Below are 27717 nucleotides of genomic sequence, written 5' to 3'. Positions count from 1 at the left end.
GTTTGTGTTGATTTTATCCCTTCTGAAAATGCCATATTATTGATCATTCTAACTTTCAACATAAATATTGTCTCCCACCATGTATCTTTAACGTTGTTTTGTTTTTGTTTTTCTTTTGAATTATAATTAGTTACCTAAAGATATATCAAACAAGTTTTCATTGACTTTGTAACACTTAGAAACCTGACTGACTTGCTAACCCTGAGAGCATGAATTTGAAGTTTTGGGCCCTTCCTGGTAGGAATTTACAGTGCATGTTGATGTTTGTGTCTGTTGCCTTCTGCAGTGACCCTCATCGTTTTTCCTTTATTTGTTTTTATCTCAGGGGAAGGCCTTTCAGCCTCCCGCCACTCTTTGCGGACAGGTCTCTCTGCCTCAAACCTTTCACTGAGAGGAGAATCGCCTTTATCTCTTCTTCTCAGTCATCTCCTTCCTTCTTCGAGAGCCGGAACCCCTGCAGGCTCGAGGTGTACAACCCCAGTACCCACCCCTCAAAGCAGCCCTCCTTCCAGCCCTAGCATCAGTCGCCTGACCTCCAGAAGTTCCCAGCAGAGTCAGCTGCAGGCCCCTGAGCTACTGGTCTCACCTGCCAGTGATGATATTCCCACAGTAGTAATTCATCCGCCCGAGGAAGACTTAGAAGCACTGGAAGGCCAGGAGCAGAAGAAGGAGGAAAATGTTGGCTTAACTCCAGGCAACTATCCCACTCCTCCATGTGTGGTGCTTTCTGCCTCTGGATCACCTGCACTTGGAATGCCTTTCAGCACATAACTTAAGCGGCAAACGTAGATAATGCTTCTCATTTATTTTGACTTCTGCATGTTTTTTTTTTTTAATTTATATTACAGAAGAATAGATTTACTAAAAATATAAGTTACACATAATTGAAGCCCTTACAAAAATGTTCACTGAGGTTTTAGAGGTCAAGGCATTTAGTTCAGAAAAACATGGCTTTTTTTATAATTAACTTTTGAATTTGCCATGATTTTTTATTATCTTTTAGAACAATGGCTTTTCTTCTTGTGCAGTTCACTCAGGTGAATAAAAGCATTTTGTACTTAGATTGTAATGAGGTTATGTGCATTTTATCCTTTTGATAATTTTTTTTCTAGAGATTGTAGTACACTGTAGCCTTCCTAAGAAAAATAGAATCTTTTTCATTTTTGCCTGATTCTGTAATGACTGACTGTGTGGAATCATCATTATTACTAGTGACCCTCTGTGTAATGCAATTCTATCTTTAATCCAAATTTTCCTTGAGATTTTTGGGAACAGACTTCCTGTTGGTGTGACTAGGTTATATATTGGTATGTGAAGAGAAAAATTGTTTCGTAGTGGGTTTCATCCTGTTTATGCTAATGATAATTACCCATTATGATAATTTGGGTTCTTTGACATTGATTAATATACATGTTTTTCTTTTTGGATTTATTTATTTGTTAATTTCTTCCTTTATTTGGAAGGCAGAATGCCAGAGGCGGGGTGCGTGGGGAGTCTTCCATCTGCTGGTTCACTCTCCAAATCCCTGCAAGAGCCAGGGCTGGGCTAGGCTGAAGCCTAAACCAGAAACTCCATCTGGATTGCAAGGGCCCAAGCACCTGGGCCATCTTACACGGTTTTCCCAAGTGCATTAGCAGGAAGCTGGATTGGAAGCAGAGTAGGTGGGACTAGAACCTGTGCTCTGATATGGAATGCCAGCATTGCAAGTGATGGCTTAACTGTTGTAAACACAATGTTGACCTCTATTCTATGTAGATTTCTACACATATATCCACCTAATTGGTGTAAAGTATTTTTAGTGACTGGTTTTGACTCATGTTTTAGGTAATCATCATTGTGCTCATTGAGCATTGTTAATGCTCAATAGTGGTTTTAATCACATATGCACTATCACCTTTCTGCAAAATACTGACAATATCTAGCACTTCAGTGATAGCTTAGTTACTAATTAGGCTATTTAGCATATATGCAATTCATGTAAGTTCAGTGGACATTTATTTGAGAGAGAGAGTGACAGAGAGAGGGAAAGACAGAGAGATCTTCCATCCACTGATTCACTCCCCAAATGTCCACAAAGTCCGGAGCTGAACTGATCAGAAGCTAGGAACCAGGATCTTCTTCCAGGTCCTGCACATGGGTGCAGGGGCCCAAAAACTTGGGCCATCCTCTGCTGCTTTCCCAGGCCATAGCACAGAGCTATTTGGAAGAGGAGCAGCCGGGAATGGAACCAGTGTCCATTATTGGATGCTGGTGCCACAGGCAGAGGCTTAGCCCACTATGCCACAGTGCCAGCCCTTAAGTTAATTTCATTTAACAGAATCATACGGCTAGTAAGTGGCAACCTACATGTTCCATTCTTTGTGTTCCTACTGCTCTGGGAAAGCACTCTTCTCCTATGATTGTTTGCAAACATACCAAAAAGATTGTTGCAGTTGTGAGAAAGAGAATACTTTTACAAGTAGCAATGGAAGTTTTGTGGTCAGTTTGTAACCAGGATCATAATTACCACTGTTGTGTAGAGTGTGTCCCAGTGCAGTTATAGGTGCTTTTCAAGTATCTTTTCTCTAATTCTTAACAACAATTTGATGAGGAATTTTACAAATGAGGAAAAGACTTAGAGATATTAAGATTATGTTGTAACTGACCAGAACAGAGATTTGACCTCAAATCCACTTAAGCGTCATCTGTGGTGTCGTATTTCACTGTGAATTTTGCAAGTTAATGAAAAAAGATAAAGCTTAATGAGGTAACTAACCATAAAAGAGGAAGAACACCCTAGAATTTATTACTTGAAATTATTCAGCACTCCAGTCTTAACTGAAAAGAACTAGTATGATTTTACTTTTTCTTTGAGCAAAATTGATTTTAAATTTACTTGTTGCATTTGTTTTCACCTCTAGCATATTTACCCTTAACCATGAGATTTCTTGTTCTGTCAGCTTCAGTTTAAAAATAATAAGGGATTATAAATTTTATGTCAGAAGGAAGAGATATGTAGGTTCATGATGGATAATGGCCTGTTAGATGGGGCATGCCCAGGGATCAAAGGAGCAATTGAGAATTGAGGTGCGCCAAGTATTTTCTCTACCCCGTCTCCGCTCCTTGAGAGGTGTGTGTGTGTGTGTGTGTGTGTGTGTGTGTGTGTTTGTGTAATGAGATTTATCAGCTTTTCTGAAGACTAGAAATTATAATGGAGAGAAGAGAGGGAATTTTTTCATGAGAAAAAAGTTCATAATTAATGTTTGGAAGGCCATCTATGGAAGTTCCATGATTACTGAAGAGAAACAGAGAGGTAGCTGTACATAATTTCTTGCTTAACTACGTTCGGTGCTTAAAAGGGCCTAGAAACTCCAATGGCATTTCCTTGAAATCCAGTACTGTCTTCAAGGAGGAAGTTGACTTTGCTTAATTTTGAAGAAACACATGCCATTGATGTTTGTGGAGTCATTGCTTGTGCTTACCCATAATAAAGTAGCATTTCCTGTTAGTTATGTTTTGGAAAATAATTACACGTAAAAGAGGTGAACTAAACTTTTTAGTATTTGTAACTTTTTTTTTTCTTTCCTAACTCGGTATTTGTTAGTCTTGGCGCTGTTGACATTTTGGACTGGTTGGGTGGGAGGGGCAGTCCTGTACTTTGTTTGAGTTCAGCTCATTGCTGGCTCAGTCTACTAGCTGCCAGTATAATACTCCCCCGCCCCCTCAAGTATGATACCCAGGTACGTCTAAACATTGATGGGTATTTGTTGGTGAATGTAATTTTCCCTGATTAAGACCCAATGCTGTTATTTTTTTCTTCCATTGTTTTAAAAAATTTATTTAGGTATTTGCATTTAATTTGGAAGACAGAGAGATCAGAGAGAGATCATCCATGTGCTGATTTGTTTCCCAAATGCTTTCAACAGCCAAGAGTTGGCTGGGCTTAAGCTAGGAGCCCAGACCTGGGAATCCCACATGGGTGGCAGGAACCCACATACTTGAGCCATCACCTGCTGCCTCCCCCAGGGTTCATGTTAGTGGGAAGCTGAATGTGAATCAGAGGAGCCTGGACCCAAATAAGGCACTATAACAGGGATGCTGGCATCACAAAGTGGCCTAACAACCCCTGTCTTTTTAAATTGATACATAATAATTGTATATATTTATGGAAGGTGGTACATTTGTGTATATAGTGAGTAATGGTCAGATCAGAAGGATGGGCATATCCATCACCCAAGATATAGATAATTTCTTCGTGCTAGTAACATTTGGACTCTACCTGCTATAGACCATTACAAGTTATCCCTCCTTTCCAGCTGCACCCGTCTGCCCCTGCCCACTCTGTGCTTTCAGACTTTAAGTGACAGAAAACTCTGGTATTGACCTTTCTCTATCTAGAGTTGCTGTTTGAGAGCAAAATGTTAGGTGTGAAAATAGTAGATTGAACAGAGTGTGATTTTTAAATCTCATTGCTTTTGTTTTTACACATTTCTAGTTTTTTTTTAAAGATTTATTTTAAAGGTGGAGTTACAGAGAGGCGGAGGCAGAGGGAGGGAGAGAGAGAGAGAGAGAGGGGGGGGGGTCTTCTATCTGCTGGTTCACTCCCCAGATGGCCACAATGTCTGGAGCTGGGCCGATCTGTAGCTAGGAAGTCAGGAGCTTCTTCTGGGTCTCCCACGCAGGTCCAAGGGACAAGGACTTGGGCCATCTTCCACTGCTTTCCCAGGCATTAGCAGAGAGCTGGATCAGAAGTGGAGCAGCCTAGACTTGAACTGGTGCCCATATGGGATGCCGGCACTGCAGGTGGTGGCCTTACCCACTATGCCACAGTGCCAGCCCCGGTTTTTTTCTTTTCTTTTTAGATTTCTGTATTTTATTTGAAAGGCAGAGTTACAGAGAGAGAGAGGGAGAGACAAAGAACTTCATCCGCTGGTTCAGTCCCCAAATGGCTGCAATGGCCAGAGGTAGGCGAGACCAAAGCCAGGAGCCATAAGCCTCCTCTGGGTCTCCCATGTAGGTACAGAGTCCCAAGCACTTGAGCCATACTCTGCTGCTTTCCCAGGCCCATTAGCAGGATGCTGGATCGGATGTGGAGCAGCCGGGACTTGATCTGGTGCCCATATGGGATGTTGGCACTACACCATTGCACTGGGCTTGTTCCCCCCCCCCCCCTTTCTTGAAGCAAGATAATACTGTCCTTGTGAGTTTTCTGTGCAAATGATAGAGAGCTTTGTGATTTACCCATTTAATTCTGGGTACCAGGGATTTGGTATAGAAGCAGAGACTTGCCTTACTGATTGAGAAAACAGCAGTAACTTAGTGTGGGAAGGACGATGGTGGAAACACTAGCAAATCCTTGACATGCTAGTTTGGAAAAAGGGACAGATTCCAAGTGACCAGGTTAGCCAGGTAACTACAGGATACGTCTCCTAGCTTTGTCAATATTGAGTTTCACCTCATTTGTTGTTTCCATTTCCAACATATCCCTAATTTGCCCCATAGCCTTCTCCTTATTCCATTCTTCTGTCACGGTTCTGGCAACTGGGAAACTCTGTATTATGCGGGCATTGGTTATATGCCCACAGGTTGAATATATTCAGCATTTGGAAGTAGGTAATGCTCTGGTGCAGTTGCCACCAGAACCTTCTTAGGTTTACTCCTGGTTTTCTTGTGGAGTTGGTAGAAGCTGCAGCTGCTGGAAATTTTGATACCCCTTGGGCAAGGAAGGGACTCTATTTTAGAAGTTTTGGGACAAAGGTCAAAGAAGAGGAATCTTAATAACTTTTCCATGCTGAGCTAAACGCTGTGAGAAATGAGTTGTCTTAGGAAATAGTTTTTATTTCAGAGTCGCTTACCTTTTCCAGAGAGTGAGCTCATAGCTATAATATATTGCAAATGCTTCATTTATTTTTTTCTTATTTTAAACTTAGTTTTTTTGTCATGGAGAAATGGATATCACAAAGGTCTCTGTCATTGGCTTTGAGCAGTAGACACAAATGACTGAGTTTCAGTTACTGATCAGTTTCAGTTTGCTGTATTCCACAGAAATTATAAAACTCTTATTAGATTTTGGAAGTGTTTCTGATGTGCTTAAAATTCTGGACTTGATTACTGAAGGAAAAAAAAAAAACCCTTTAGAGTTTATAGGATCTAAGCACAAAACAGATTTTAACTGACTTTCCATTGAACACTAGATTGTTGTGACACAATCAAAACTAAAATTTTATTCTATTCCCCCCCATGATATTCAGTGTTTTGGGATATAATTCATTTATGTTCTTAGACCACACTGTCTTTGGTGTTTTGGGAAAACAGATGAGACACATTTAATGGTAAAAACCTGTGTGATATACTTGACTTGTAAATATTTGAGATTTGAATTTTTGTAGGACTAATGGGTCATATACTAATTGCTGTTTTTGGATTACTTCGTTGTTGTGAATGTCCCTGTTGAATATTCCTTGAAATGAAAATCTTAATGCTTGAACATGCAGACGTCATTTGTAGTCCAAAGAGCAATCAGTTTGAACTCAAGCAAGCTAATGTTGTTCCTTGAATCATACATATTGAGTGAGTTCAAGTTAGAGAACTTCAGGGTGACAGCTCTTTGATGATAACATCCTTACTCTGTACACTTATAATGTAAAAAACTTGCTTACTATATTTAAAAGTTACATTTCTCAGGAATAATGACAGTAGCTATTAATACTGCCACAGTAAATGAAACTTGTTGAGGAATCATTATGGAAGAAGTTTAATCAGCACAGCTCTTAGATTTTCTGAACCATACTTAGGTGCTGTGAGAGAATTCGCACTGTTCTGGTGTGAGCATGCTGAGCGTAGTTGGGCCTCAATCAACTCTGTGCAGTTCACATGTTTGCTAGATGTTCTGAAAGTGCATGCCCCAAGCATTTGCAGTGGTAATCAGTCTCGGGTCTGTCTTCCATCTTTTCTGGTTCCATGTCAACTCACATTTTTTTCTTCTGCAAAGGGCCACCATTTTTTGTAAATCCTAGTTGTATTCTTTTAAATATTAAAATATATAGCTTCATTGTTGCTTAAAATATTCTAGCTTTGCTAGTATGATACTAACACCTGGCACTGTTTTTTTTTTTTTTTTTTACTGTGCACATATGCTTATAAAAACCATCACTTTCAGGAAATCAGCACAGTCAGGCTACGAAGTGAATTTGGTCCTTACTAATTTGGATTTGTTTGTTTTTCAATACAGGCATTTTGGCCTCACCACAGTCTGCTCCTGGAAACTTGGACAGTAGTAAAAGCGGAGAAATTAAAGGTAATGGCGGTGGAGGAAGCAGAGAAAATAGTACTGTTGACTTCAGCAAGGTAATTCTGTCATTAACTATAAATTTTCACCATTATTCCTATCGAGAAAATAATTAGCAATGTGTGGCTTTGTTAGGGTTAATTATAATAATCTTTGAGTAGACTGTGCTTCCAGACCTACATGTGATGCTTTGTGCTGTGTTAAAGTCAGAAATTGTAAGAAAGATTAGTCAGTCTCTGAGTACCCAAATAATTTTATTTGCTAATGCAGAAATTCTGAAAAATGAATATGTGAGTAGCATGGTATTTCCATCCATACCTACCCATGGATGTCTTAAAAGTTCAGTACCTTTTGTGCTCTCATCATTGATTCTGAAGCTGCCACCTCTAGAAAGGTGAATTCTGGGAATGGTGTTGCAGCACTAGACATAGCCTTTTTGGTACTGTAATGGTGATCTCAGAATTAGTGTCCTGGTGCCATATTTCAAGGATTGCCACTGGGAAACATGTCTGCTTCCCCCTGGGCAGGTAAACACGTGGATTTAGAAAATAAATCTGTCTGAAGTATGATTTTTTTTTATTCTGGAAGATGGGTATCTAGTTGAAATAGTCCCCTCCCCAACAAAAAATACCCCCACCCCCCGCAAAACAACCCATCTTATTTCAAAAGAAGAGGGCAGAAAAACTAAGTTTAAATTACAACTGAACAATTGATCCTAGGAAGCTATAGAAATTTTTTGATAATATTTGTTTGCTATAGGATACTCACAATACTTTAATATTTTTATTCAATGTAAGACTTTTTATTAAATGTGATTATGTCAAATAAAATTCGATTTGCTTAGGCCTTGGATGCAAAGTCTACAAGTCGACATTTTACAGAAAAGGAGTTTAAATGGTTTGCATTGGAGCTTTGCTGAGCTTCAGGCTTTGCATTAGGGACACTGGCTGTGCAGAAAGGCTATTGCACTCTTAAAATTCTCATGTTTCTAACTGCATAATCTTGTTAAGTGAATAAATGAGTATACTTTACATTGTAGATGTCCTCTAGACATGGCAGTTGCCGTTTATTTTTGTTCCTCTGTCACAGTTGTACTTTTTTTCACTTGGCCTATCCCTGTGTACACCTCCTTGTCTCCCGTGGGCAGGAGTCTGCCTCCTGGCACTGTAGTTGTGGCACACTGGGTGTGGGACTCAAGAGGTCCGCCGTAAGTGCTGCTTTTCTTTTTAATAGCTAGCCCTTTAAGTGGTTGTTTAGTGACTTGTGTGAAACTGCGTTTACATGAAGAAGTTCACCTACTTTGATAATCAATGTTTGTTACCTTCTCCTTGTAATTATACACAGGCAACTAAATTTCACTTTTAGGACATTAGCATATGTCTGTAGCAACAAGGGCTATTTAATTTTAAGTACAAGTAAGTTTTTTTTTCCCCATATAATGAAAACACTGGGCATGCTCAGTTGTTTTTAAAAGGGGAACTGTGGGAAGAATCACTGTGTTCCTGAAGTTGTATTTATGAAATGCATGAAGTTTGTATACCTTAAATAAAAGATTTCTGGGAAAAATTATAAAGGAACTAATTCATTTCTAATATTAAATAATAGAGAACTGTGAAGTGATTATTTTCAGCACTGTGTATAATTTCATGAACCTTGTTAGTTTGTGACCTATATTTTGTCCTTTTAGTTTTTAAAGGATAGTGCTGTATTTTTGAAAATTTTCTCAAATTTAATATTTGAGATTTTAGACCTGAAGTAGTGAAGACTGACAGTTAAGTGGTAGTATTGATAGAATGTGTTTTGCTTGCCTTCTTGTATTTGTCTCCTCCATTCTTTGTGAAAATTTTAGCATTTATATGTCTATTAGGTTATAAGTTTTGATTAGCAAATGTCTTTAAAAAGCATTTTCTTTGCTGTTTCCCTATAGTCTTATAAATAATACAGATTTTATTTTTAATAATGACGTATTTGTCAATAGGTTGACATGAATTTCATGAGAAAAATTCCCACGGGAGCTGAAGCATCCAACGTTCTGGTAGGAGAAGTAGACTTTTTGGAAAGACCTATAATTGCGTTTGTGAGACTGGCTCCCGCCGTCCTCCTCTCAGGGTTGACCGAGGTCCCTGTTCCTACGAGGTAAAGAGTTCCTTCCAAGGAATGCTCTCTAAGCACGTTCAAGACCTACTTGTTTCTGTCCATTAAATGTGTAAGAACAAGCATGTTGTTTTATGTCATAAAAGCTTATTTTAAGTGTTGATATTCAGTTATTATATCAATGTTTTGAGTAATAAAGCCTAAAAGAGTTATCTTTTTTCTGTAGCACTAAACAGTAAGTAAAATTTTCGTCATCCTTTTGAGAAATACTGTGTACCTTTATGAGTAGTTCTGTATCTTAAAAGCTTTGGTTTAAAAACCAGTTAATTACTTAAGATGTGATGTTCTGTGCAGGTACTGGAATCAGAGAATGGAGTTGAATCCTTTCTCTGCCACTTGGTTTTTATACAGAGGGAACCAAGCCTGACTTAAGTTTTCTAAGTGTCATTTGTAATCTGAGGGTAATACCTCATAGGGTTGATTAAATAAATGTTGTACTGTCTTTGAGTTAGGCAAAATGCTGTATTCTAGCTGGATAAAAGTTTTCTGTTAAGTGTATGTTGTAAGTGAAAGTTAAATATGAGATAACATCTACGAGGATAATTAGCAAGTTGTGTTGTAAAGAGTAATCATTTTGTTAGGAGTTGACTGTAGAAGCCTAATTGCAAATGAGACATTTAAAAAAATTTTTTTACTATTTTATAATGTAAGTAAATATGAAGAGTTAATAGGAACCTGCTGGAAATTTTATAGTTTTAGTTTGCTTCATTCAGTTGCATTAATGATGCAGTGTCAACATAAGTATGGATTTATATGTAAATTCTCATGAACTCAGAGGGTACATAGTTCCAGTTCCTATGAGTGTGCTTATTAATACTTTATTATAGTGCCAAGGATATAATCAAGTGCTTTTAACTTCATCAGGATAACAGGACTTTTGATGTTAAGTAATTCTCTGTTTTTGTCCCTACGTACCAGATTTATCTGTTCACTGTAATCCAAAAGGATATAGAAGATGGGACTCTTTAATGTAAAACATTTTATTTCTTAGTTACTGTTTTATCCCAAGGAAGGAGCGAAGTGGTAACTTGATAGAAAATTGGTCATGAGTGCCTTCCTTACTTAGTTTGGTGGTCTGCTTTAGTCAGAGTGGGTAGGGGATGGAAAAGTAGTCTGAGTGTTTTCTTGTTTCCATCTGAATGATTTTTTTTCTGTGGTTGCCTAGACTTGTATATCTGGTTGTTTATTTTTAAACCTGTGTGCTTTACTATTTCCTTAGGTTTTTGTTTTTGTTGTTGGGTCCAGCAGGCAAGGCACCACAGTACCATGAAATTGGAAGATCAATAGCAACTCTCATGACAGATGAGGTAATTAAAAGATACTGAAGTCCCTTTGTAGTAGACATTGATTATGAAGCATATAACATATTAAACTACAGATCTCCTATCTTTCATAGGGAATTTAAAAATAATTGTCTTTGCTGTCTGTATTTTTTAGATTATTTTTATTTATTTATTTATTTGAGAGGTAGAGTTACAGACAGTGAGAGGAAGAGACAGAGAAAGGTTTTTCATCTGCTGATTCACTCCCCCAGTTGGCTGCAGTGGCCAGAGCTGATTTGATCCAAAACCAGGAGCCAGGTGCTTCTTGTGGGTCTCCCATGCTGGTGTAGCAGCCCAAGGGCTTGGGCCATCTTCTGTTGCTTTTCCAGGCCACAACTGTGAGTTGGATCGGAAGAGGAGCAACTGAGACTAGAAATGGTGCTCATATGGATGCTGGCGCTGCAGGAGGAGGATTAGCGTACCACTCCATAGCGCTGGCTCCCTGTATTGTTTTATCTTATTCACCCTTTAACTATTTGGTACAATCTTTAAGACCTTTTTGTCAGGATCATTGGATACCTTGTATCTTTTTTTATTTTTTTTCAAGATTGATTTATTAGAAAGAAACCCTGGCAGGAGATTGAGAGATCTTCCATCTGCTTCTTTTTGGGAGAGAATTTTTCATCAGGTGCTTGCCAGACATGTCTGTCATGTATCTGAAACCCCATATCTGAACCTGATGTGGTGTCTGTGTATTGTCGCAACCAGTTGGTCATCATACTCTGTTGATATTACCTTCTCAATGTGTTTTGCGTTGCAGCCATCATAGTCATTGCATTTGCACTGCCATTTCTTGGGCTCAGGGTCTCTGTACTTGTTTTCTTTGGTGATTCAAGTGACCTTTGTGATTATTGTAGTTCCCCCAACCCACTACCAGTAACATGTAAATTTGAATATACTGTTTCCTTGATTTGAAAATAGTGATGACTTCCTATTATACGTTTAGCTTTAAGTTTAAACCTTTTGCTATCACCTTAATAGCTCCTCCCTGAGCTGGTGTTGGCAGGTTTCTCAAGGCTTCAGTCCTGTGCCACTCACCTCTTCTGTAGCCACTTGTTCTGCATCAGTTTTGTTTCTTTCTCTTAGTCAGTTTTATCAGAGTCGATCATTACCTACAATTATACATTTATTTAATTACTTGTTTCGTTACCTTTTATTCTAGGAAAAAAGGGTTCTTAAATACAGGAACCTTGCTTTCCCTGCCTGTTGTACTATCCATAATGCCTGTATTTGTTCCTCGCAAATAGTACATAACCAGTAGATATTTGTCCTTAACTGTTATTTAAATAAAATTATTTGAATATTCATGATATAACATTATGTTATTTAATGAATTTACCAAGTATTTCCAATATAAAATTTTCTTTTAAAAAAAATCTTTTGTATTAAAACATGGCTATTTTCTTCTTTCGTTTTTATTATTAATTCATATGATACTACTAATAATGGGTTACAAAGCTATTACCGTAGGTGGGAGGAATACCTACTTGGGCTAGGAACTTAGGTAATTATCTTTATTGGGAATGTATTCATGATATTTGAAGTGAATTTGCCATGTATAGACTTTTCTTTCAATTTTAAAATCCTTGATTTTTTTTTTTTTTAGATTTTTCATGATGTAGCTTATAAAGCAAAAGACAGAAATGACCTCTTATCTGGAATTGATGAATTTTTAGATCAAGTGACTGTTCTGCCTCCAGGAGAGTGGGACCCTTCCATTCGCATAGAGCCACCAAAAAGCGTTCCTTCTCAGGTAAGACTCTCCAGCTGTTCTTCTCTTAACAATATTTTTTAGTAGATTATACATTTTTGTCATTCAGAAATCAAAACTACAATGAGGTATACTCAGAAGTTTTACCCTGGTCTTACCCCTTGTCTTAATTCATGTCTACTTTCTCTTGGTGACCATCTGTTGGTAGTTTTTGTGTCATTTGGGTTTTTGTTCGGAAACGTTATGTTATTTCTTCTTTCTTCAGAGTTCTCTATTCCTCCTTTCCTCTTTTCTGCCTCCCTTCCTACCTACCCCATCCCCTCTGCCTCTAACCTATTTTGCACCTTGTTTTTTTCATGCAGGTTAAGCAACCCTAATTTGAAAATCTAAAGTTCAAAATGCCCTGAATTTCAAGTTTTTGAGCACTGCCATTTCATTCAAAAAGTTTCAGATCTTGATACTTTTATGATTTTCAAATTAAGAATGTGCAACCATTGAGGTCTGTGTAAATATTTTGAAATCTGAAAATCTCTGAAATCCAAAACACTTCTGGTCCCAAACATAATAAAATTTCCTGGCATTCTGATCATAAATCATGGAAATCCTAATTTTTTTTCTTAAACAACTGCATTTTGTTGTATTCTATTGATGGAAGTACTGTCGCTCATTCTCTTTCATATTTTGCTGTTATACACCATGCTATGGTTCGTACACATATGCTATTTTCTTATGCAGATGTTTCTGTAAGACAAATGCCTAGAAATAGGACTCCTGGCTCAAAGGAGAATTCATTTATAATTTTAGTAGGTTTATTACCAGAATCCCCTATATTGGCTGGAACCAGTTTGAACTGCTATATTGATTATAGAATAGAGTGCCCATTTCCCTCCATCCTCACTAGCATATTGTGTGCTAAGCTTTTGCATATTTGTCTTTTTTTTTTTTTTTTTTTGGACAGGCAGAGTGGACAGTGAGAGAGAGAGACAGAGAGAAAGGTCTTCCTTTGCTGTTGGTTTACCCTCCAATGGCTGCCACAGCTGGCACACTGCAGCCGACGCACCGCGCTGATCCAAAGGCAGGAGCCAGGTGCTTCTCCTGGTCTCCCATGGGATGCAGGGCCCAAGCACGTGGGCCATCCTCCACTGCCTTCCGGGGCCACAGCAGAGAGCTGGCCAGGAAGAGGGGCAACCGGGAAAGAATCCGGTGCCCCGACCGGGATTAGAACCCGGTGTGCTGGCGCCGCTAGGTGGAGGATTAGCCTACTGAGCTGCGGCGCGGGCCGCATATTTGTCATTAAGATAGGTTTCTTGTTATATCAAGTGTATAATTTACATTGCTGTGATTAGTGAGGATGAAAAGATTTTGCATATATTTTCATCATCCTTGCCCTTTACCACCTATTTTTACCATTTAAGTTCATTAATCTTTGGGAATTTATCATAGCCTATGTTGTGGTGTGTACCTCCAACCTTATCTTTTTTCTAAACTGCTGCATGGTTTCCTATTGCATTAAGATGTTAAATATTGTTGCCCTTGGTTGGTGATACTGCTTTTATCATTAACTAAATTTCCATCTGTATTTAGGTCTATTTCTGGAATTTTTTCCCCCCATGGTCTGTCTATTCATGTACCAGTTCTGCACTCTTTAATTTTTAAGGCTTTTTGGTATGTTTTTATGCTTGATAAATCCTAGACTTACTCTTGTTCTTTCTCTTACTTTTTTTACCCCCAAGTTCTCTTGCTTGTGTTTGTATGTTTATTTTCTATGTAGGATTGAAAGATAGCTAGCTTTCTCTTCTCAGAAATAAAACCTACTTTTTTTTTTTTTTTAAATTAGAATAGTTAGATTTCTCTGGTAACTGAGGAAGAATTGACATCTTCATGACTTTGAATCTCTTTATTCAAGAACATGCTTTGTCTCTACAATTGATTCTCTTTCAAGTTGGTGTTTATAGTATTACAGAATTTTCCAAAGTTTTTTTTACCTACAGTTAATTTACATTCTTCTTGGTGAGTGTGCTCATAAGTATTTTATCTTCAGTCTTTCCACTGTGAGATATTTGTTCATTTTATTGTGTTTGTCACCTATATACATGTTTGTTACATGTATTATTTTTCTTTAGAAATACTTATTTATTTGAAAGGCAGAATGACAGAGAAAGGAAGAGATACAGACAAAGAGCTTGTCCATCTACTTGTTCACTTCACAAATGCCCACAACAGCCAGGGGAGTAGTAGAAATACAATATGGGAAATTTGTTATTATGTGAAAACATGTTTAACAGACAACTTTTGGACTACTTTTTTTTAGGGAAAGTAATAGACAAATGACATTTACTTTTTTCCTTAATTTAAATTATATGTTTCTATAGTTAATCTGAGCAGTATTTTAAAAATTTCTGTAACAGATGCTTTACTTTAAATTATTTATGTTCATAGCTATTGCTGAATAGTAATTTGAAATGGTATGTATGAATGTTTCACGGTATATTAATATTAGAATATGAATTACAAAAGTTATTCAAAAATTTAAAATATTAGTAGAAACTGGGATGAACATTGAGCTAAGAAGTTAAGACTCCATTTGGGACATCAGCATGCCTTATTGGAATGCCTGTGTTTGAGTGCCTTCTTCAGTTCTGATTCCAGTTTCCATCTCATGCATACATCCTCAGTGCACAACAGGTGATGACTAACATCCCTGTCCCCTTGTGGGAGACCTGGATCGAGTCCTGAAGCCTGGCGTCTGCCTGCCCAGTCCAACTGATGTGGGCATTTAGGGAGTGAAACAGCAGCTGAGAGTTCTGTCTTTGTCCCTATCTCTCTGCCTTTCAAATAAACGAAAATTAAAAAACACATATATTAATAGAAACAAATACTAGATTCTAGTCCAAAACACATTATATTTTTTTTTATTTAAAGATTTTTTAAATTTTCTTTGAAAGGCAGAGTTACAGAGAGGCAGAGAGAGAGAGAAAGAGAGAAATGTCTTCCATCCGCTGGTTCACTCTCCAAATGGCTGCAGTGGCCAGAGCTGGGCCAATCTGAAGAAGCCAGGAGCCAGGAGCTTCTTCTGGGTCTCCCAAGCAGGTGCAGGGGCCCAATGCTTGGGCCATCTTCTGCTTTCCCAGGCTGTAGTGGAGAGCTAGATCGGATGTGGAACAGCCGGGTATTGAACTGGTGCCCATATGGGATTCCGGCACTGCAGGTGGGCCACTTTATCCTCTACACCACAGCATAGGCCCCAGCACATTACATTTAAAAAGGAAAGTTTACATTAGGAAACATTTTTTCTAGGGGCACTATTAGATATATAATCTATAAGGTATCTGTTTTGTTACAATAGAATTTTGAAAGTATGTTTTTTTGTGAAATTCAGGAAAAGAGAAAGATTCCTGTGTTTCCCAATGGATCTGCTCCCACATCGGGTGAGACTCCTAAAGAGGCCGCCCATCATGCTGGCCCTGAGCTGCAGAGGACTGGACGGTGGGTACAGACTGTTATCTTTTTGGGTTAAGGGGTTAATTTGATGAAAAAGACAAAAAAGAAAATTTACATGCATTTAACAGTAATTTTAATAATATGTATTGATCTTTAATTTAAAATGAAAATAATGGACCATATCTGTAGAGTGTTGCAGTGTAGTCTATAGGTTAATTCCCATTGCCTGTATAAAAGATTTTTGAAGGTGTAGATGAGCCAAAGTCAAATTAGGTGTATAAGCATGGTTAAACCCTACTAATGATCTCTGGAAGCCTAGTTAGAAAAATTAAGAAATTACCTTTAGAATGAAGAACAGAAGTATTGCCAGCAGCAAACATTGCAATACAAAAGAGTATTTTGTAAAAGTATATAAATGTTAATGGTGTTCTTACACTGTAGAAAAAAAGCACTTGTGCTGGTGGTCATTGTGGAATGAAGAGATCTTAAATATTTGTTTATAAAACCAGGATATTTTATACAGATAAACTGTTATCTGTATAAATTTTAATGACATGGCTGAAGGGTATTACTTTATACAAGAAAGATAAGTAACTGATTTACTGAGTATAAACTTCAGAGTAGCTTAATTCATTGCCTCATGAAATGTCTCATTCTCTTTGCATATAATAGAGAATAAGACTCTGTCCCTGGGCAAGCAGTGCTAAGCTCCTGTTAGCTGGAGTTAACTTCCTCAAGTGTCACAGTGAGATAGGATTAGTAACTGGAAGAAGTCGGGGCCTGCTTTGATCAGCTACCTGATAGCTTTCCTAAGTCATCTGTTAAGTAATCAATTACTGATTGGATAGTGTAGTTTCCTTTTATGGATAATGAGTTATATCTTTTATATTGCAAGCTGATTTCCCTTCCTGTCAGATTTTTTATAGGGAAACTTCTTGTCACTGTGTGTTTATAATTTATTTCACCGTTAATTTCAATACGTCAGAGTGGTAGAGTTTTGAACATTCAAATCTATTTGACAGTTTAAGGTTGATTAATTTGTTGGCCTATTTTCTTAAAGTTGGGATTTTTTTTAATGATCATTTTATAAGTAGCAAGCTTTTTTTAAATTATTGATTCAGTAGTGTTTCTGCTACTGTTCTTATATTGTTGTACACACTGGACATAATTGCAGTAAGCTAGAAAAAACTCCTGTCCCTCATGGAGCTTTTACTTTATTGGAATGTTTGCAAGTGAGATGTATCCAAAAGTCTGATTTAAAAATAAAAGTTGAGTTAGTATGGTTTTGATATATAGTTTTTCATCTGGTAATTAAAACTTTAGTTTTACTACTGTGCATACTAGTTTGACTATATACACAGTAAATTAAATATAATGAAATCATTTTTAAGGTTTTTTTTCTAGGTGAAAATCTGTATGATTAAATTATTCTTTCTAAAACTTACTGAAATTATTTAATTTACTGCTTAAGCATCTGATCATAGCACTGTACATTTATATTAAAGAGTATTTGGATTATAATTGCCTTTCTGCTATTTCTGACAGTTGCCTTTAAGATTTATGATGTAGACAGTAATTAATAGAAATGCTTATGCACATTTTGTTGACTAGTTTTTTTATTGTACATTTCTTTGCATAGTTGTGTCCAAAATTGCATTTTACTCATAAACAATCATATGCCTGCAGTCTTTTTAGTATATAGTCCATTAAATAGAGATGTTTCTGTTTCTTTTAAGTTAATGAGATCTACCTTTCTTGTGTCCTCAGATTAGATTAAATGAGTTTGTCTTCTATGATTTATACTATGATTTAAGTTGGATTTTAATTTTTGTTGACAAGACAACTAGGCACCAGCAGTTGTATGTAGCCCATAGTTTTAGTTTGAAGTAGCTAGAATCCTCTAGTGTACAGTTTGACGAGTTTCATCTCACCTATTTAGGCTTTTTGGTGGTTTGATACTTGACATCAAAAGGAAAGCACCTTTTTTCTTGAGTGACTTCAAGGATGCATTAAGCCTGCAGTGCCTGGCCTCGATTCTTTTCCTATACTGTGCCTGTATGTCTCCTGTAATCACTTTTGGAGGGCTGCTTGGAGAAGCTACAGAAGGCAGAATAGTGAGTACAAAGATTGGTAGTGGCCAGGCTCTTAGCTCTTCAGAGGCAAGTGTCTGTATGCATTTGTCTCACTATTCGTACTTTTATTTGAAGAGTCCACCCACAGCGTGATTAACGTGTCCCCAATCAGACTTCCCCCAAAGGTAATTGCTATGGAAAACGTGGGGAAGCCATTTGAACAGGAGAAGATGCACAGTTGAGGTAAAAAAAAAAAATAAGTAAAAATAAAAATTTTTTTATCCTGACTTGTTGGATGAATGGTTTTTATAAATTGAGTAAAAAGGCTTGTATTGTCTTTTGAAGGGGGTGGATTGTTGGGGAAACTGATGCACTGATTCTGGGTGGGTCATGGGTGGGGGGAATTTATCTGTGGTGCTGTCATAGGATTAGTTAGAGCTACATGGTTAATAACTCATCAGCCCTGGCGGGTAGTCCCAGACTGGACTGTGGAAGAATAGAACATAATGGTGGAGATAATGGATCTTTGAAGTGGCATTTATGTTATTTCTGCTGTTATTAAATCTGTGTGAAAGTAGCCAAAGCTTTTATTTGGAAATATATCTAAAAGCTGCATCCATTCTTTGATATGACTAAATTGAGACTTTTTATGTTTTTCAATTTTTGGTGATACTGTATTAGGAGTATGGTACCTCATAAAATCTTGAAAGGCATTCTTTTTTGCTTATATACATTTTGATATCATTTAAATGAGGTGATTTGTAACTATTAAATTCTTAAGTATATTTAATATTTACTCTTATAAAAGGTTCAAAAAGCTAAATCTAAGTACTGATAATTATTCAGTTAAACTATTTCATGAGCTGAAATTTTCTTTGGATTTTGAATTTATTTAGATTCTCTTGACCTTATCCTTTAATCATTATATCAAAGGTATATGCTTTTACTATGTTGCTGTATATGCTGTCACAAATTGTACATGTAACTGGTGGTCCCTGTGGAAATGTGTTGTCTGTTACCATCATGGAAATGCTGCTGCTTTGCTGTGGACTGTCACTCACTGCCTGCTCCTCTCATCCTGTTTGACACCCTGTGCATGTGACAGTGCCTAGACACTGGAGGAACAGACAAGTGCAGGAAGATCACAGGTTTCCTGTCCTCAGGACTGCTGTCCTGAGTGGAGTGGATACGATAGTTTATCCACAGTCACTGTGTCACTGTGTGCTGTGGCTCACGGTGAGATGAAGGAGGAGCCGTAGGAGATGACTTCATAGACGCAGAGAAAGCAGGAGCTTCGGGCGGGTAATGATGTGTTGCAGGTGCTTTAGTAGGACTGCCAGCAGAAATGGAGCTATTAGGAGGTGCAGTTCCTGAGTGGTGAGGAGGAAATGGAAAGATTGGGAATCATTCATATACAAATGAGAATAGATGAGGCTAACAAGGGAGATAATTTATAGGGACAGAGGAAAAGATGAGAGAGAAATCCCCAGGATTTATGGAGCAGAGGAGGGATGGGATGGAAGAGGAAAATGACCTAGCAAATTAGACCGGGTACAGTCTGAGCTCTAGAAAAGGAATTAGGATATAATCTTATATAAACCAAATAGAGGCTTTGAGAAGAAGGGAAGGTCAGCAAGGAATGTTGGATTACTGAGTAGGGCTGTAGCAAGGTGTGCTCATGCGTGTGTGTTTGAAGGGAAATAAAGGCAGGGCTTCTATTGATAGGTCAGTTGGAAACTTAGAACTGTGGGAATGAGGAAGGGAAGGCAGTGGAATTGGGTTGTGGTTTCTTTAGGGAAAGGCAAGTTTGAATTTGGGAATGAATGTAGAACCAAATCAGAAAGTATAAAATGCATGGGCCAGGGTAAGCACAGTTTTTGCTCTTTTGGTTTGGATAGAGGGAACGGAGTTGGGATGAAAGGAAGGTCTTCATGTGGCAGTGCCTGCGGGGGGAAGGGAACCTTAATTTTGTGTCCATCTGGCCCCTGTTAGCATTTCTTTAATTTGCCATCCCCTTGCTTCTCTTATTATTTTTTTGCTTTCTGCCTCTGTATATCATGTAGACATTTTTTCCTTTCAACTTGAGTTGCCTAAATTTGTTCCTAAATACATGTATTTTAAGTGATCTAAAGATTTTTATGATGGCTTAGCAGTGTCTTCTAAGACAAGCTTGTTTTCCCATGGGTAAGAAATCCAAGTTTATCTGGTCGGTTAACAAATATGGACACTTCATGTTGTCATAAGACAAATTTGTATGTGAGTTTGGTCCTGTTTTGATTTTAACAATTCACTTACACTTTGATTGCATACTACTATTTTGTGATTATGAATTCGAAAGGTGTTATTAAAGATATGGTGAGAATGGTGCCATTTATTGAGAGCACTTTTTGTACCAGGCACTGTGCTTGCTAGGTGTTTTCACAAACACTGTTTAAGATCTAGTCATGCTCACTCCCATTTGAAAATGAGAAAGCTTGGGCTCAGAAGTGTTCTTGTGGCCATGGCTCCGCACTCAGTAGTCCCCAGACTTCCACTTGAGATCTGGCTGGGAAGCCCTGCTCTTTGCTGCTGCACTGTCTCATTCAGGAGTGTTATTCCCTACAATCTTCTTTTCTTTGCCTTTACCAATTACGGGTTTTCCTTTCTGGATAGTGCATTCCAGTTGGCCCTGATGTTTGCGAATGGTAAACTATTTTTTCCTTTCTTTCTGATTCTGTTCCTTTGTGTAGTACATAGTAGATCATTGTCCCTCACCATCTAATGGCTGTTGTGGAACAATATTAGCGTACTGGCTTTGACTTAAAATTTCTCTGAGACTGTCATATTATTAGTAGTATTTGGTAAACTTTAATGAGATACATGATTTTTATGGTTGTTGTCAGTTTTTAAAGAGATAATTTTCTATTTCATTTATGCTAAGTACTTCCTTTTTTATCAGATGAATTTCTTTAAAATAAGTGGAAAATTGCTTTTTAGTAATCAGTTTGAGAAAGATAGGATCATGTGTTAATTCATCATCTGTTTGATGCTTTTTTGTTGCACCATTTTATTTAGTATATTTTTAAAATAAATTTTTTCAGAAATACAGAAGTATTCAAATAATACATATTGCTTTGTACTCACCACAGATTTAAGAAATAAAACCTCTATAGCTAAAACTGTTGATAAGTATTTTTGTTTTTTGGATGTCATACATATATTAGAGTGTTAGAGGTATATTTATGATGTATTACTTTTATTCATTTCTTTTTTTCCTTAAACAGAGTGCAATAGAGTCTCTTTTTGGAGCGTCATTAACTGGGATTGCCTATTCATTGTTTGCTGGGCAACCTTTAACAATATTGGGGAGCACAGGTCCTGTTTTAGTGTTTGAAAAAATTTTATTTAAATTCTGCAGGTAAGAGTTCTGTCCTTCTCACATGCGTTTGCATATATACACAATTCTGTGTTACGTTGTTGATCAACTCAATTAAATGTACATTATATATTTAATAGCTTAAAAAAGATGTGATAAATGTGTATATTTTCAGTATTTTTGGCCTACTTTGTTGTTGATCCTACCCTGGCCTCTACCAGTATCCCTTCCCCCATAAATTAAAAATAAAATTGTCTTTGAGTATAACAATTGATGGATTCGAATACTGACAAGCCAATTACTTGAGGAGCAATAAAAATTCTTTGTGCTAGCAACTTTTAATCAGTAAGCAATTTTTAATCTAAATTGTTTGTTAGGTGATATGTTGATCTTACACTGTACTATTAGAAAGAAAGAGAGATGGGTCTCGAGGTTCCTAGGCTGACTTTACCATTCACTTCTGCTTAACAGAGAGGGGATTGAGGCACAGAGTACAGGGTCAGTTTCCACCGACAAGGCTGTTCATAGTGTGGAGAAGAATCTAGGATACTGTAGCTAATAGACCCTGAATTTGACTTCTCTAATATTGATCTTTTTGTGTTATAAATGCAGTTGAATATTTTAGTCTGAAACAGCTTGGTGGTATTAAATATGTGAGTTATCCAACACTCTAGTTTCAATTCTCTTCTCACTAAACAACCTGATTCTACCTTTATGTTACATAGACTAGAATAGAAAGGATGAAATGACCTGAAGTATAGGCACTGGTAGTAATTTCTTATTTGAATGTGCAATATGAAATCGCTTTGCTTGGTAGAGATGGTGGGAGAGGAAGTGGCAGTGGTGATGGCGGTGATGTTGAGTTGTATGTGGTTTCTGGACCTCAGGGGGAGCCAGATCCAACTGTTCTCTCCTTGTGGACTATGTGTCTGTCACTCTTGGTAACCACTTTCTAAAGTGAGGTCTAATGATTTTGAAGTATTTGTTGCCCTGGTAGACTATTACTGTAAATTTTTATAGAAGTATAATTAATTAGCAGGTAGTCTTCAGTTGAGATGTAAAAACAAGTAGAGCTTTTTCTAGTCATTATTATTATATAATTTACTCTCTGTTAGGAATCACAAGTCTTTATATACTATTATTGCTTGCTACATAAATTTTCATGTACAGATACCATTCCACATATGTATGCTGATCTTGTCTACTTTTTTTATTTCTAAACAGAGATTATCACCTTTCCTATCTGTCTTTAAGAACCAGTATTGGTCTTTGGACTTCTTTCTTGTGCATTGTTTTGGTTGCAACAGATGCAAGCAGCCTTGTGTGTTATATTACTCGTTTTACAGAGGAGGCTTTTGCAGCTCTCATTTGTATCATATTCATCTACGAAGCTTTGGAGAAACTCTTTCATTTAGGGGAAATATATGCATTCAATATGCACAACAACTTAGATAAACTGACCAGCTACTCGTAAGTATTTCTGTTCCACCCTAATACTAAAATGTATTTTTGCAGAAATATCAAGCGTCCAAAAAAATGGCAGTTTTTGCAGTGTGTTGCTCACTGTGTCCAGCTAGTTACAACAGCTCAGTTAGCCACATGGTGATTGATGGGGTTTGTTTCAGATTAGATTTTTGCCAAAAGCAGCCATTAGGCATAAATATACTTGATCCAGTTATAGCATTTTTGTTCAATAAAACAGCTTTTTCAAGTGTGTGTTGTTTGGCTTTCTGATTGAATTGGATTGACCGGTTTGGGGGAATACATCCTTATTTATATTTTTTATCTGTATATATAAACACACACCTCACCTTCTTTTACTGGAAGTTACCTGTTCAGTAGTATATGCTATTTATTGGAGTATTTTCTTGGTGATAAGAAAAGCATGAAATGGAAATATGTTTAAACTCTGGAATAAAAAGTGATGTATAGCAGTTATAAAAGGTTGGCACATGCATTCAGTGAAAAGTAAAATTGGCTGTTAGAGTTAGTCATGCTGAAGAAGTTGCCTGTACTTGCAATCTGCTTGATGTAAATATGATACTCTCTGATGGACTTCAGGGTAGAAATGTGATTACCAAAAGAAGAGGATGCAGTTTGTCTCCTGTATACTCAACCCCAAATCCTGTACAATCCTCCTTCCTTCCGTGCCCTTTCACTTTCCTTCTTTCCCTGCTACTTTCCCTAGCTTTCCTGTATTCCCTCATCTTTGATGGGCAGAGTAAGGAGGGATATGAAAATTCCTCTAAGACACTGATTTATTTGAAAATGTTAGTGATACTTTTAACACGTTGATACAAAATGTATTACTGCTGTTTTTTGCTGTGTTTTCTTTTGATGAGCCCAGTTACTACAAATGAAGAACATTCATTCATCTAACATTCTGTGAGCACCAGCAGGGACCATGTTAGAAATTGTTCTTAAGTCATACCATAGTGTTACTTAATTGATAACATTAAAGCCCGTTTTGTGTGTGATGGAACTGTGGCTCCTGGAGGTTAAGACTGGCCTTAAGTAAACAGCTAGAAAATGGTAGAGCCTGGATGGCCTTCAAAGACCTCCTTCTTTCCTTTTCTCTGACATTTTATAATATAATTGGAAATATTCTTTTTTTTATTTTCATTTTTTATTATATGAACAAATATTTCTCTTTTTTTAAACCCTGACTTTTTTTTAAGATTTATTTATTTACTTGAAAGAGTTACACAGAGAGAGAAGGAGAGGCAGAGAGAGAGAGAGCAAAATCTTCCATCCATTGGTTCACTCCCCAATTGGCCGCAACAGCTGCAGCGGCACCCATCCGAAGCCAGGAACCAGGAGCATTTTCTGGGTCTTCCACGTGGGTGCAGGGTCCCAAGCACTTGGGCTGTCCTCCACTGCTTTCCCAGGCCATAGCAGAGAGCTGGATCAGAAGTGGAGCTGCCGGGTCTCAAACTGGCACCCATATGGGATTCCAGCACTGCAGGTGGCGGCTTCACCTGCTATGCCACAGCACCGGCCCCTTATTTTCATTTTTAAAAACCACATTTAGAAGTTTCTTTGCTTATGAGTATTTCTAGTTTTTGAAATAGTTCTGGATATGAAGTGAACTCTGATCGTATGACTCCTCTATTCCTGTCTTGGTGAACAGTTGTTTCATTCACATAACAATGAATATTAAGACTAATGAAGAGTAAGTGGGAGTAGGTAGGGCTTGTAACACTACAAAGAATGGGGCCAGCATTGTGGTGTAATGGGTTAAGCCACCACATAAGACACTGGCATTTCATATCGGCACCAGTTGGAGACCTGGCTCTTCTTCTGATCCAACTCCCTGCTAATGTGCCTGGGAAAGCAGTGGAAGATGGCCTAAGTGCTTGGGCCCCTGCACCCATGTAGGAGACCTGGATGAATCTCCTGACTCCTGGCTTCAGTCTGGCCCCGCCCGAACTGTTGAAGCCAGTTGGGAAGTGAACCAGTGGATGGAAGAACTCTTTCTTTCTCTGTCTCTAACTCTTTCAAATAAATAAAATAAATCTTTAAATATCAAGAGTACACAGAATGAATAATAGTGTGACTGTTAGGAATCTATACATGTTGCAGGGTGTGAGGAGGCAGCCATAACTATGGTGATTGAGGCGATACAGTTTAGTGCAGAGTAGTCTTACTAAACATGGTGTCATCTTTGAAGAAAACAATGCGTCATCTCCTTCACCCCCAGGGATACATTTAAACATTTTATTGATATTCACATTACTTATATTTTATTTATATAACCCAAACCTGATTCTGTTCTGTTGTTTCTGATGTATTTTCACTTTCTTGTCTCCATGTCTTGCAACAAGGAAAAAGTTAAAAGCTACCACATTGTGTAATTGATTTACTAAAATATAAACATGCAATGCAGAATTCTTAAATATTTATCCTACTCTAATTTCACAGATGTGTATGTATTGAACCTCCTAACCCTAGCAATGAAACTCTAGAGTTGTGGAAGAAAGAGAATATAACAGCACACAATATTTCCTGGGGAAATCTTACTGTTCCTGTGAGTATGATAAAATAATGGATTTTACAAAAAATGTATTAATCAAGTTCTTTAGCTTTGCTGGTACCTTCATTTTCATTTTGATGAATAATGTATAGTATGCTTTCAATATATAGTGTGTGATTTTTACCAGTTAGTAGTAACCATTTTTCTGTGAGTCCTGCACTACAAAGTATAGGCTGTAAAAAATGAAGCTGGTAGGCAGGATGAAGGTGTCTTATACTTGACTTCTGAGGTAGAATTGTTAAAAAGCTGTGAGCAGCTGGTTTCTAACTCCACTCAGATTGATAAATTTAAAGAAGTGCTTACTAGGTTTGTGGCTGCTTGCACTGGAATTTACAGTGACAGCTGCCTGTTCCATTTGTCCTGTCTTCTTGAACACTGCATTGAGAGTGCTGCCCTGAGTGTCTAGAAAACCATGCCTAACTCATAGAAACTGGTCTCAATCAAGGCCTGAGAGTTGGGAGAAAGGAAGGAGGAGAGAACCATGTAATGACTACCTGCTGTGTACTGTATACTATTACCTGTGGTTGGTTGGATTCTGCTGGGAAGTGTTCTAGTCCTAAAATATCCGTATTAGATACTTCCAAGGTTGGGACTTAGGGATAAAGATGTAAAGTGATAACAACAATCCCCATTAAAATCAAGATCCCTTGAGCTCTGGTGCTTTTTATATCATAAAGGCAACTGTAGGCATTGCTGTTTCATTAAAGGTGATAGCCCCTAACTGTATAATTGGGATATCATCTGAAATTTTATTCCTTTGATAGTTAAGCCTGTGCTATTCAGTATAGTAGCCAATAGCCACATGTCTATTTAAGGTGAAGTGAATTAAAATCAGCAAGAAGTTCAGTTTCTCAGTTGACTAGCCATATTTCAGGGGTTCTGGCTGCTGTATTGGACAGTGTGGATACATAGCGTCTCTATCATAGAAAGCTACATTGGATAGTACTAATTTAAAGCAGTAAAAGGCATCAACTTAGTCTCTTGCTTTACTATTTTCTATTTAGAAAGTCATTTTGTTATGGAAGAGGAGTATTTAATCAGGATATTCAGATAAAAATGACTTTGTTAAAAAGAATTCATTTCATGTGGAATAGGATGTCTTGATATTACAGCTTGTGGTGTGTTATAGATATCCAGCAGGGTTATGTTAGACGTTTGGTTTGGTTTTGTTGTTTTGTCTTTGGTAATTTGAACTTTTATTTCCATGATTCGTTGAATGGATTAGATGTATTAATCTCAGCAAATGAAACTTGAAAATAGTGGACCTTTAAACATTTATTTTTTGGTAAACCTGAATTAGTTTTGTCAAATTGAGCTCCATTAGAATGTAAGTAAGAATAAGGATTTTGATGGCATGTGCCTTTATCAATTTTTGGTTGCCTTTTCATTATTTTTTTCTCCAAAAGGGCAGTCAGACTAAACTGTTTCAGTAATTGAAGGATGCTATGCTATATCCATATGTTAGATATGTTACATTATTGATTTTGTTGATTGGGGTATTACTGTAAATTTTATTTACTTTTCAATTGATGGTTCATGGACCAATAATTTCAATCCCAAGGTGTGGATTCCAGTTCAGAAAAGGTAATCATAGTCCTTATTAGTAATTTAAGTCTAGTCATCTTTCAGCATCAAAAGGATTTAGTAGTAATTTTCAGTCTGCTGCTTTTTTTTATTTTTTTTATTTTATTATTTTTTGACAGGCAGAGTGGACAGTGAGAGAGAGAGACAGAGAGAAAGGTCTTCCTTTGCTGTTGGTTTACCCTCCAGTGGCCACCGCGGCCGGCGCGCTGCGGCTGGCGCACCGCACTGATCCGATGGCAGGAGCCAGGTACTTATCCTGGTCTCCCTTGGGGTGTAGGGCCCAAGTACTTGGGCCATCCTCCACTGTACTCCCTGGCCACAGCAGAGAGCTGGCTTGGAAGAGGGGCAACCAGGACAGAATCTGGCGCCCCGACCGGGACTAGAACCCGGTGTGCCGGCGCCGCAAGGAGGAGAATTAGCCTAGTGAGCCGCGGCGCCAGCCCTGCTGCTTTTGTTTTAAACTACTTCTTTTTTTATTTAAAGATTTATTTATTTATTTGAAAGTCAGAGTTAAACAGAGAGAGAAGGAGAGGCAGAGCCAGAGAGAGGTCTTCCATCTGCTGGTTCACTCCCCAATTGACTGCAATGGCCAGAGCTGGGCCAATCTGAAGCCAGGAGCCAGGAGCTTCTTCCAGGTCTCCCCATGCAGGTGCAGGGGCCCAAGGACTTGGGCCATCTTCTACTGCTTTCCCAGGCCATAGCAGAGAGCTGGATTGGAAGTGGAGCTTCCAGGTCTCAAACCAGTGTCCATATGGGAAGCTGGCACTGCAGGCGGTGG

General features: G+C 37.8%; 1 protein-coding gene across 18 annotated transcripts in view; it reads left to right on the top strand.

Moving 5' to 3' along the window:
* The window catches only part of SLC4A7 (solute carrier family 4 member 7), a 100104-nt gene that overhangs the window by 48881 nt on the left and 23506 nt on the right, over window positions 1-27717 (top strand). For 11 of the 18 annotated variants that reach the window (NM_001195836.2, XM_051858776.3, XM_089330215.1 and 8 more), the window contains 10 exon segments: window positions 326-694; window positions 7211-7326; window positions 9246-9403; window positions 10641-10728; window positions 12350-12496; window positions 15834-15940; window positions 17835-18009; window positions 21231-21364; window positions 22547-22792; window positions 25244-25349. In NM_001195836.2, coding sequence (NP_001182765.2) covers window positions 326-694; window positions 7211-7326; window positions 9246-9403; window positions 10641-10728; window positions 12350-12496; window positions 15834-15940; window positions 17835-18009; window positions 21231-21364; window positions 22547-22792; window positions 25244-25349 — 1646 coding nt within the window. 18 annotated transcript variants of the gene reach the window in all.

Source organism: Oryctolagus cuniculus, chromosome 4 (assembly GCF_051225735.1).
Source record: "Oryctolagus cuniculus isolate XC-2025 breed Fujian yellow rabbit chromosome 4, ASM5122573v1, whole genome shotgun sequence".
Taxonomy (NCBI): domain Eukaryota; kingdom Metazoa; phylum Chordata; class Mammalia; order Lagomorpha; family Leporidae; genus Oryctolagus; species Oryctolagus cuniculus.
Note: the sequence above shows the minus strand (reverse complement) of the source record. Positions and strands in the feature narration are given on the sequence as shown.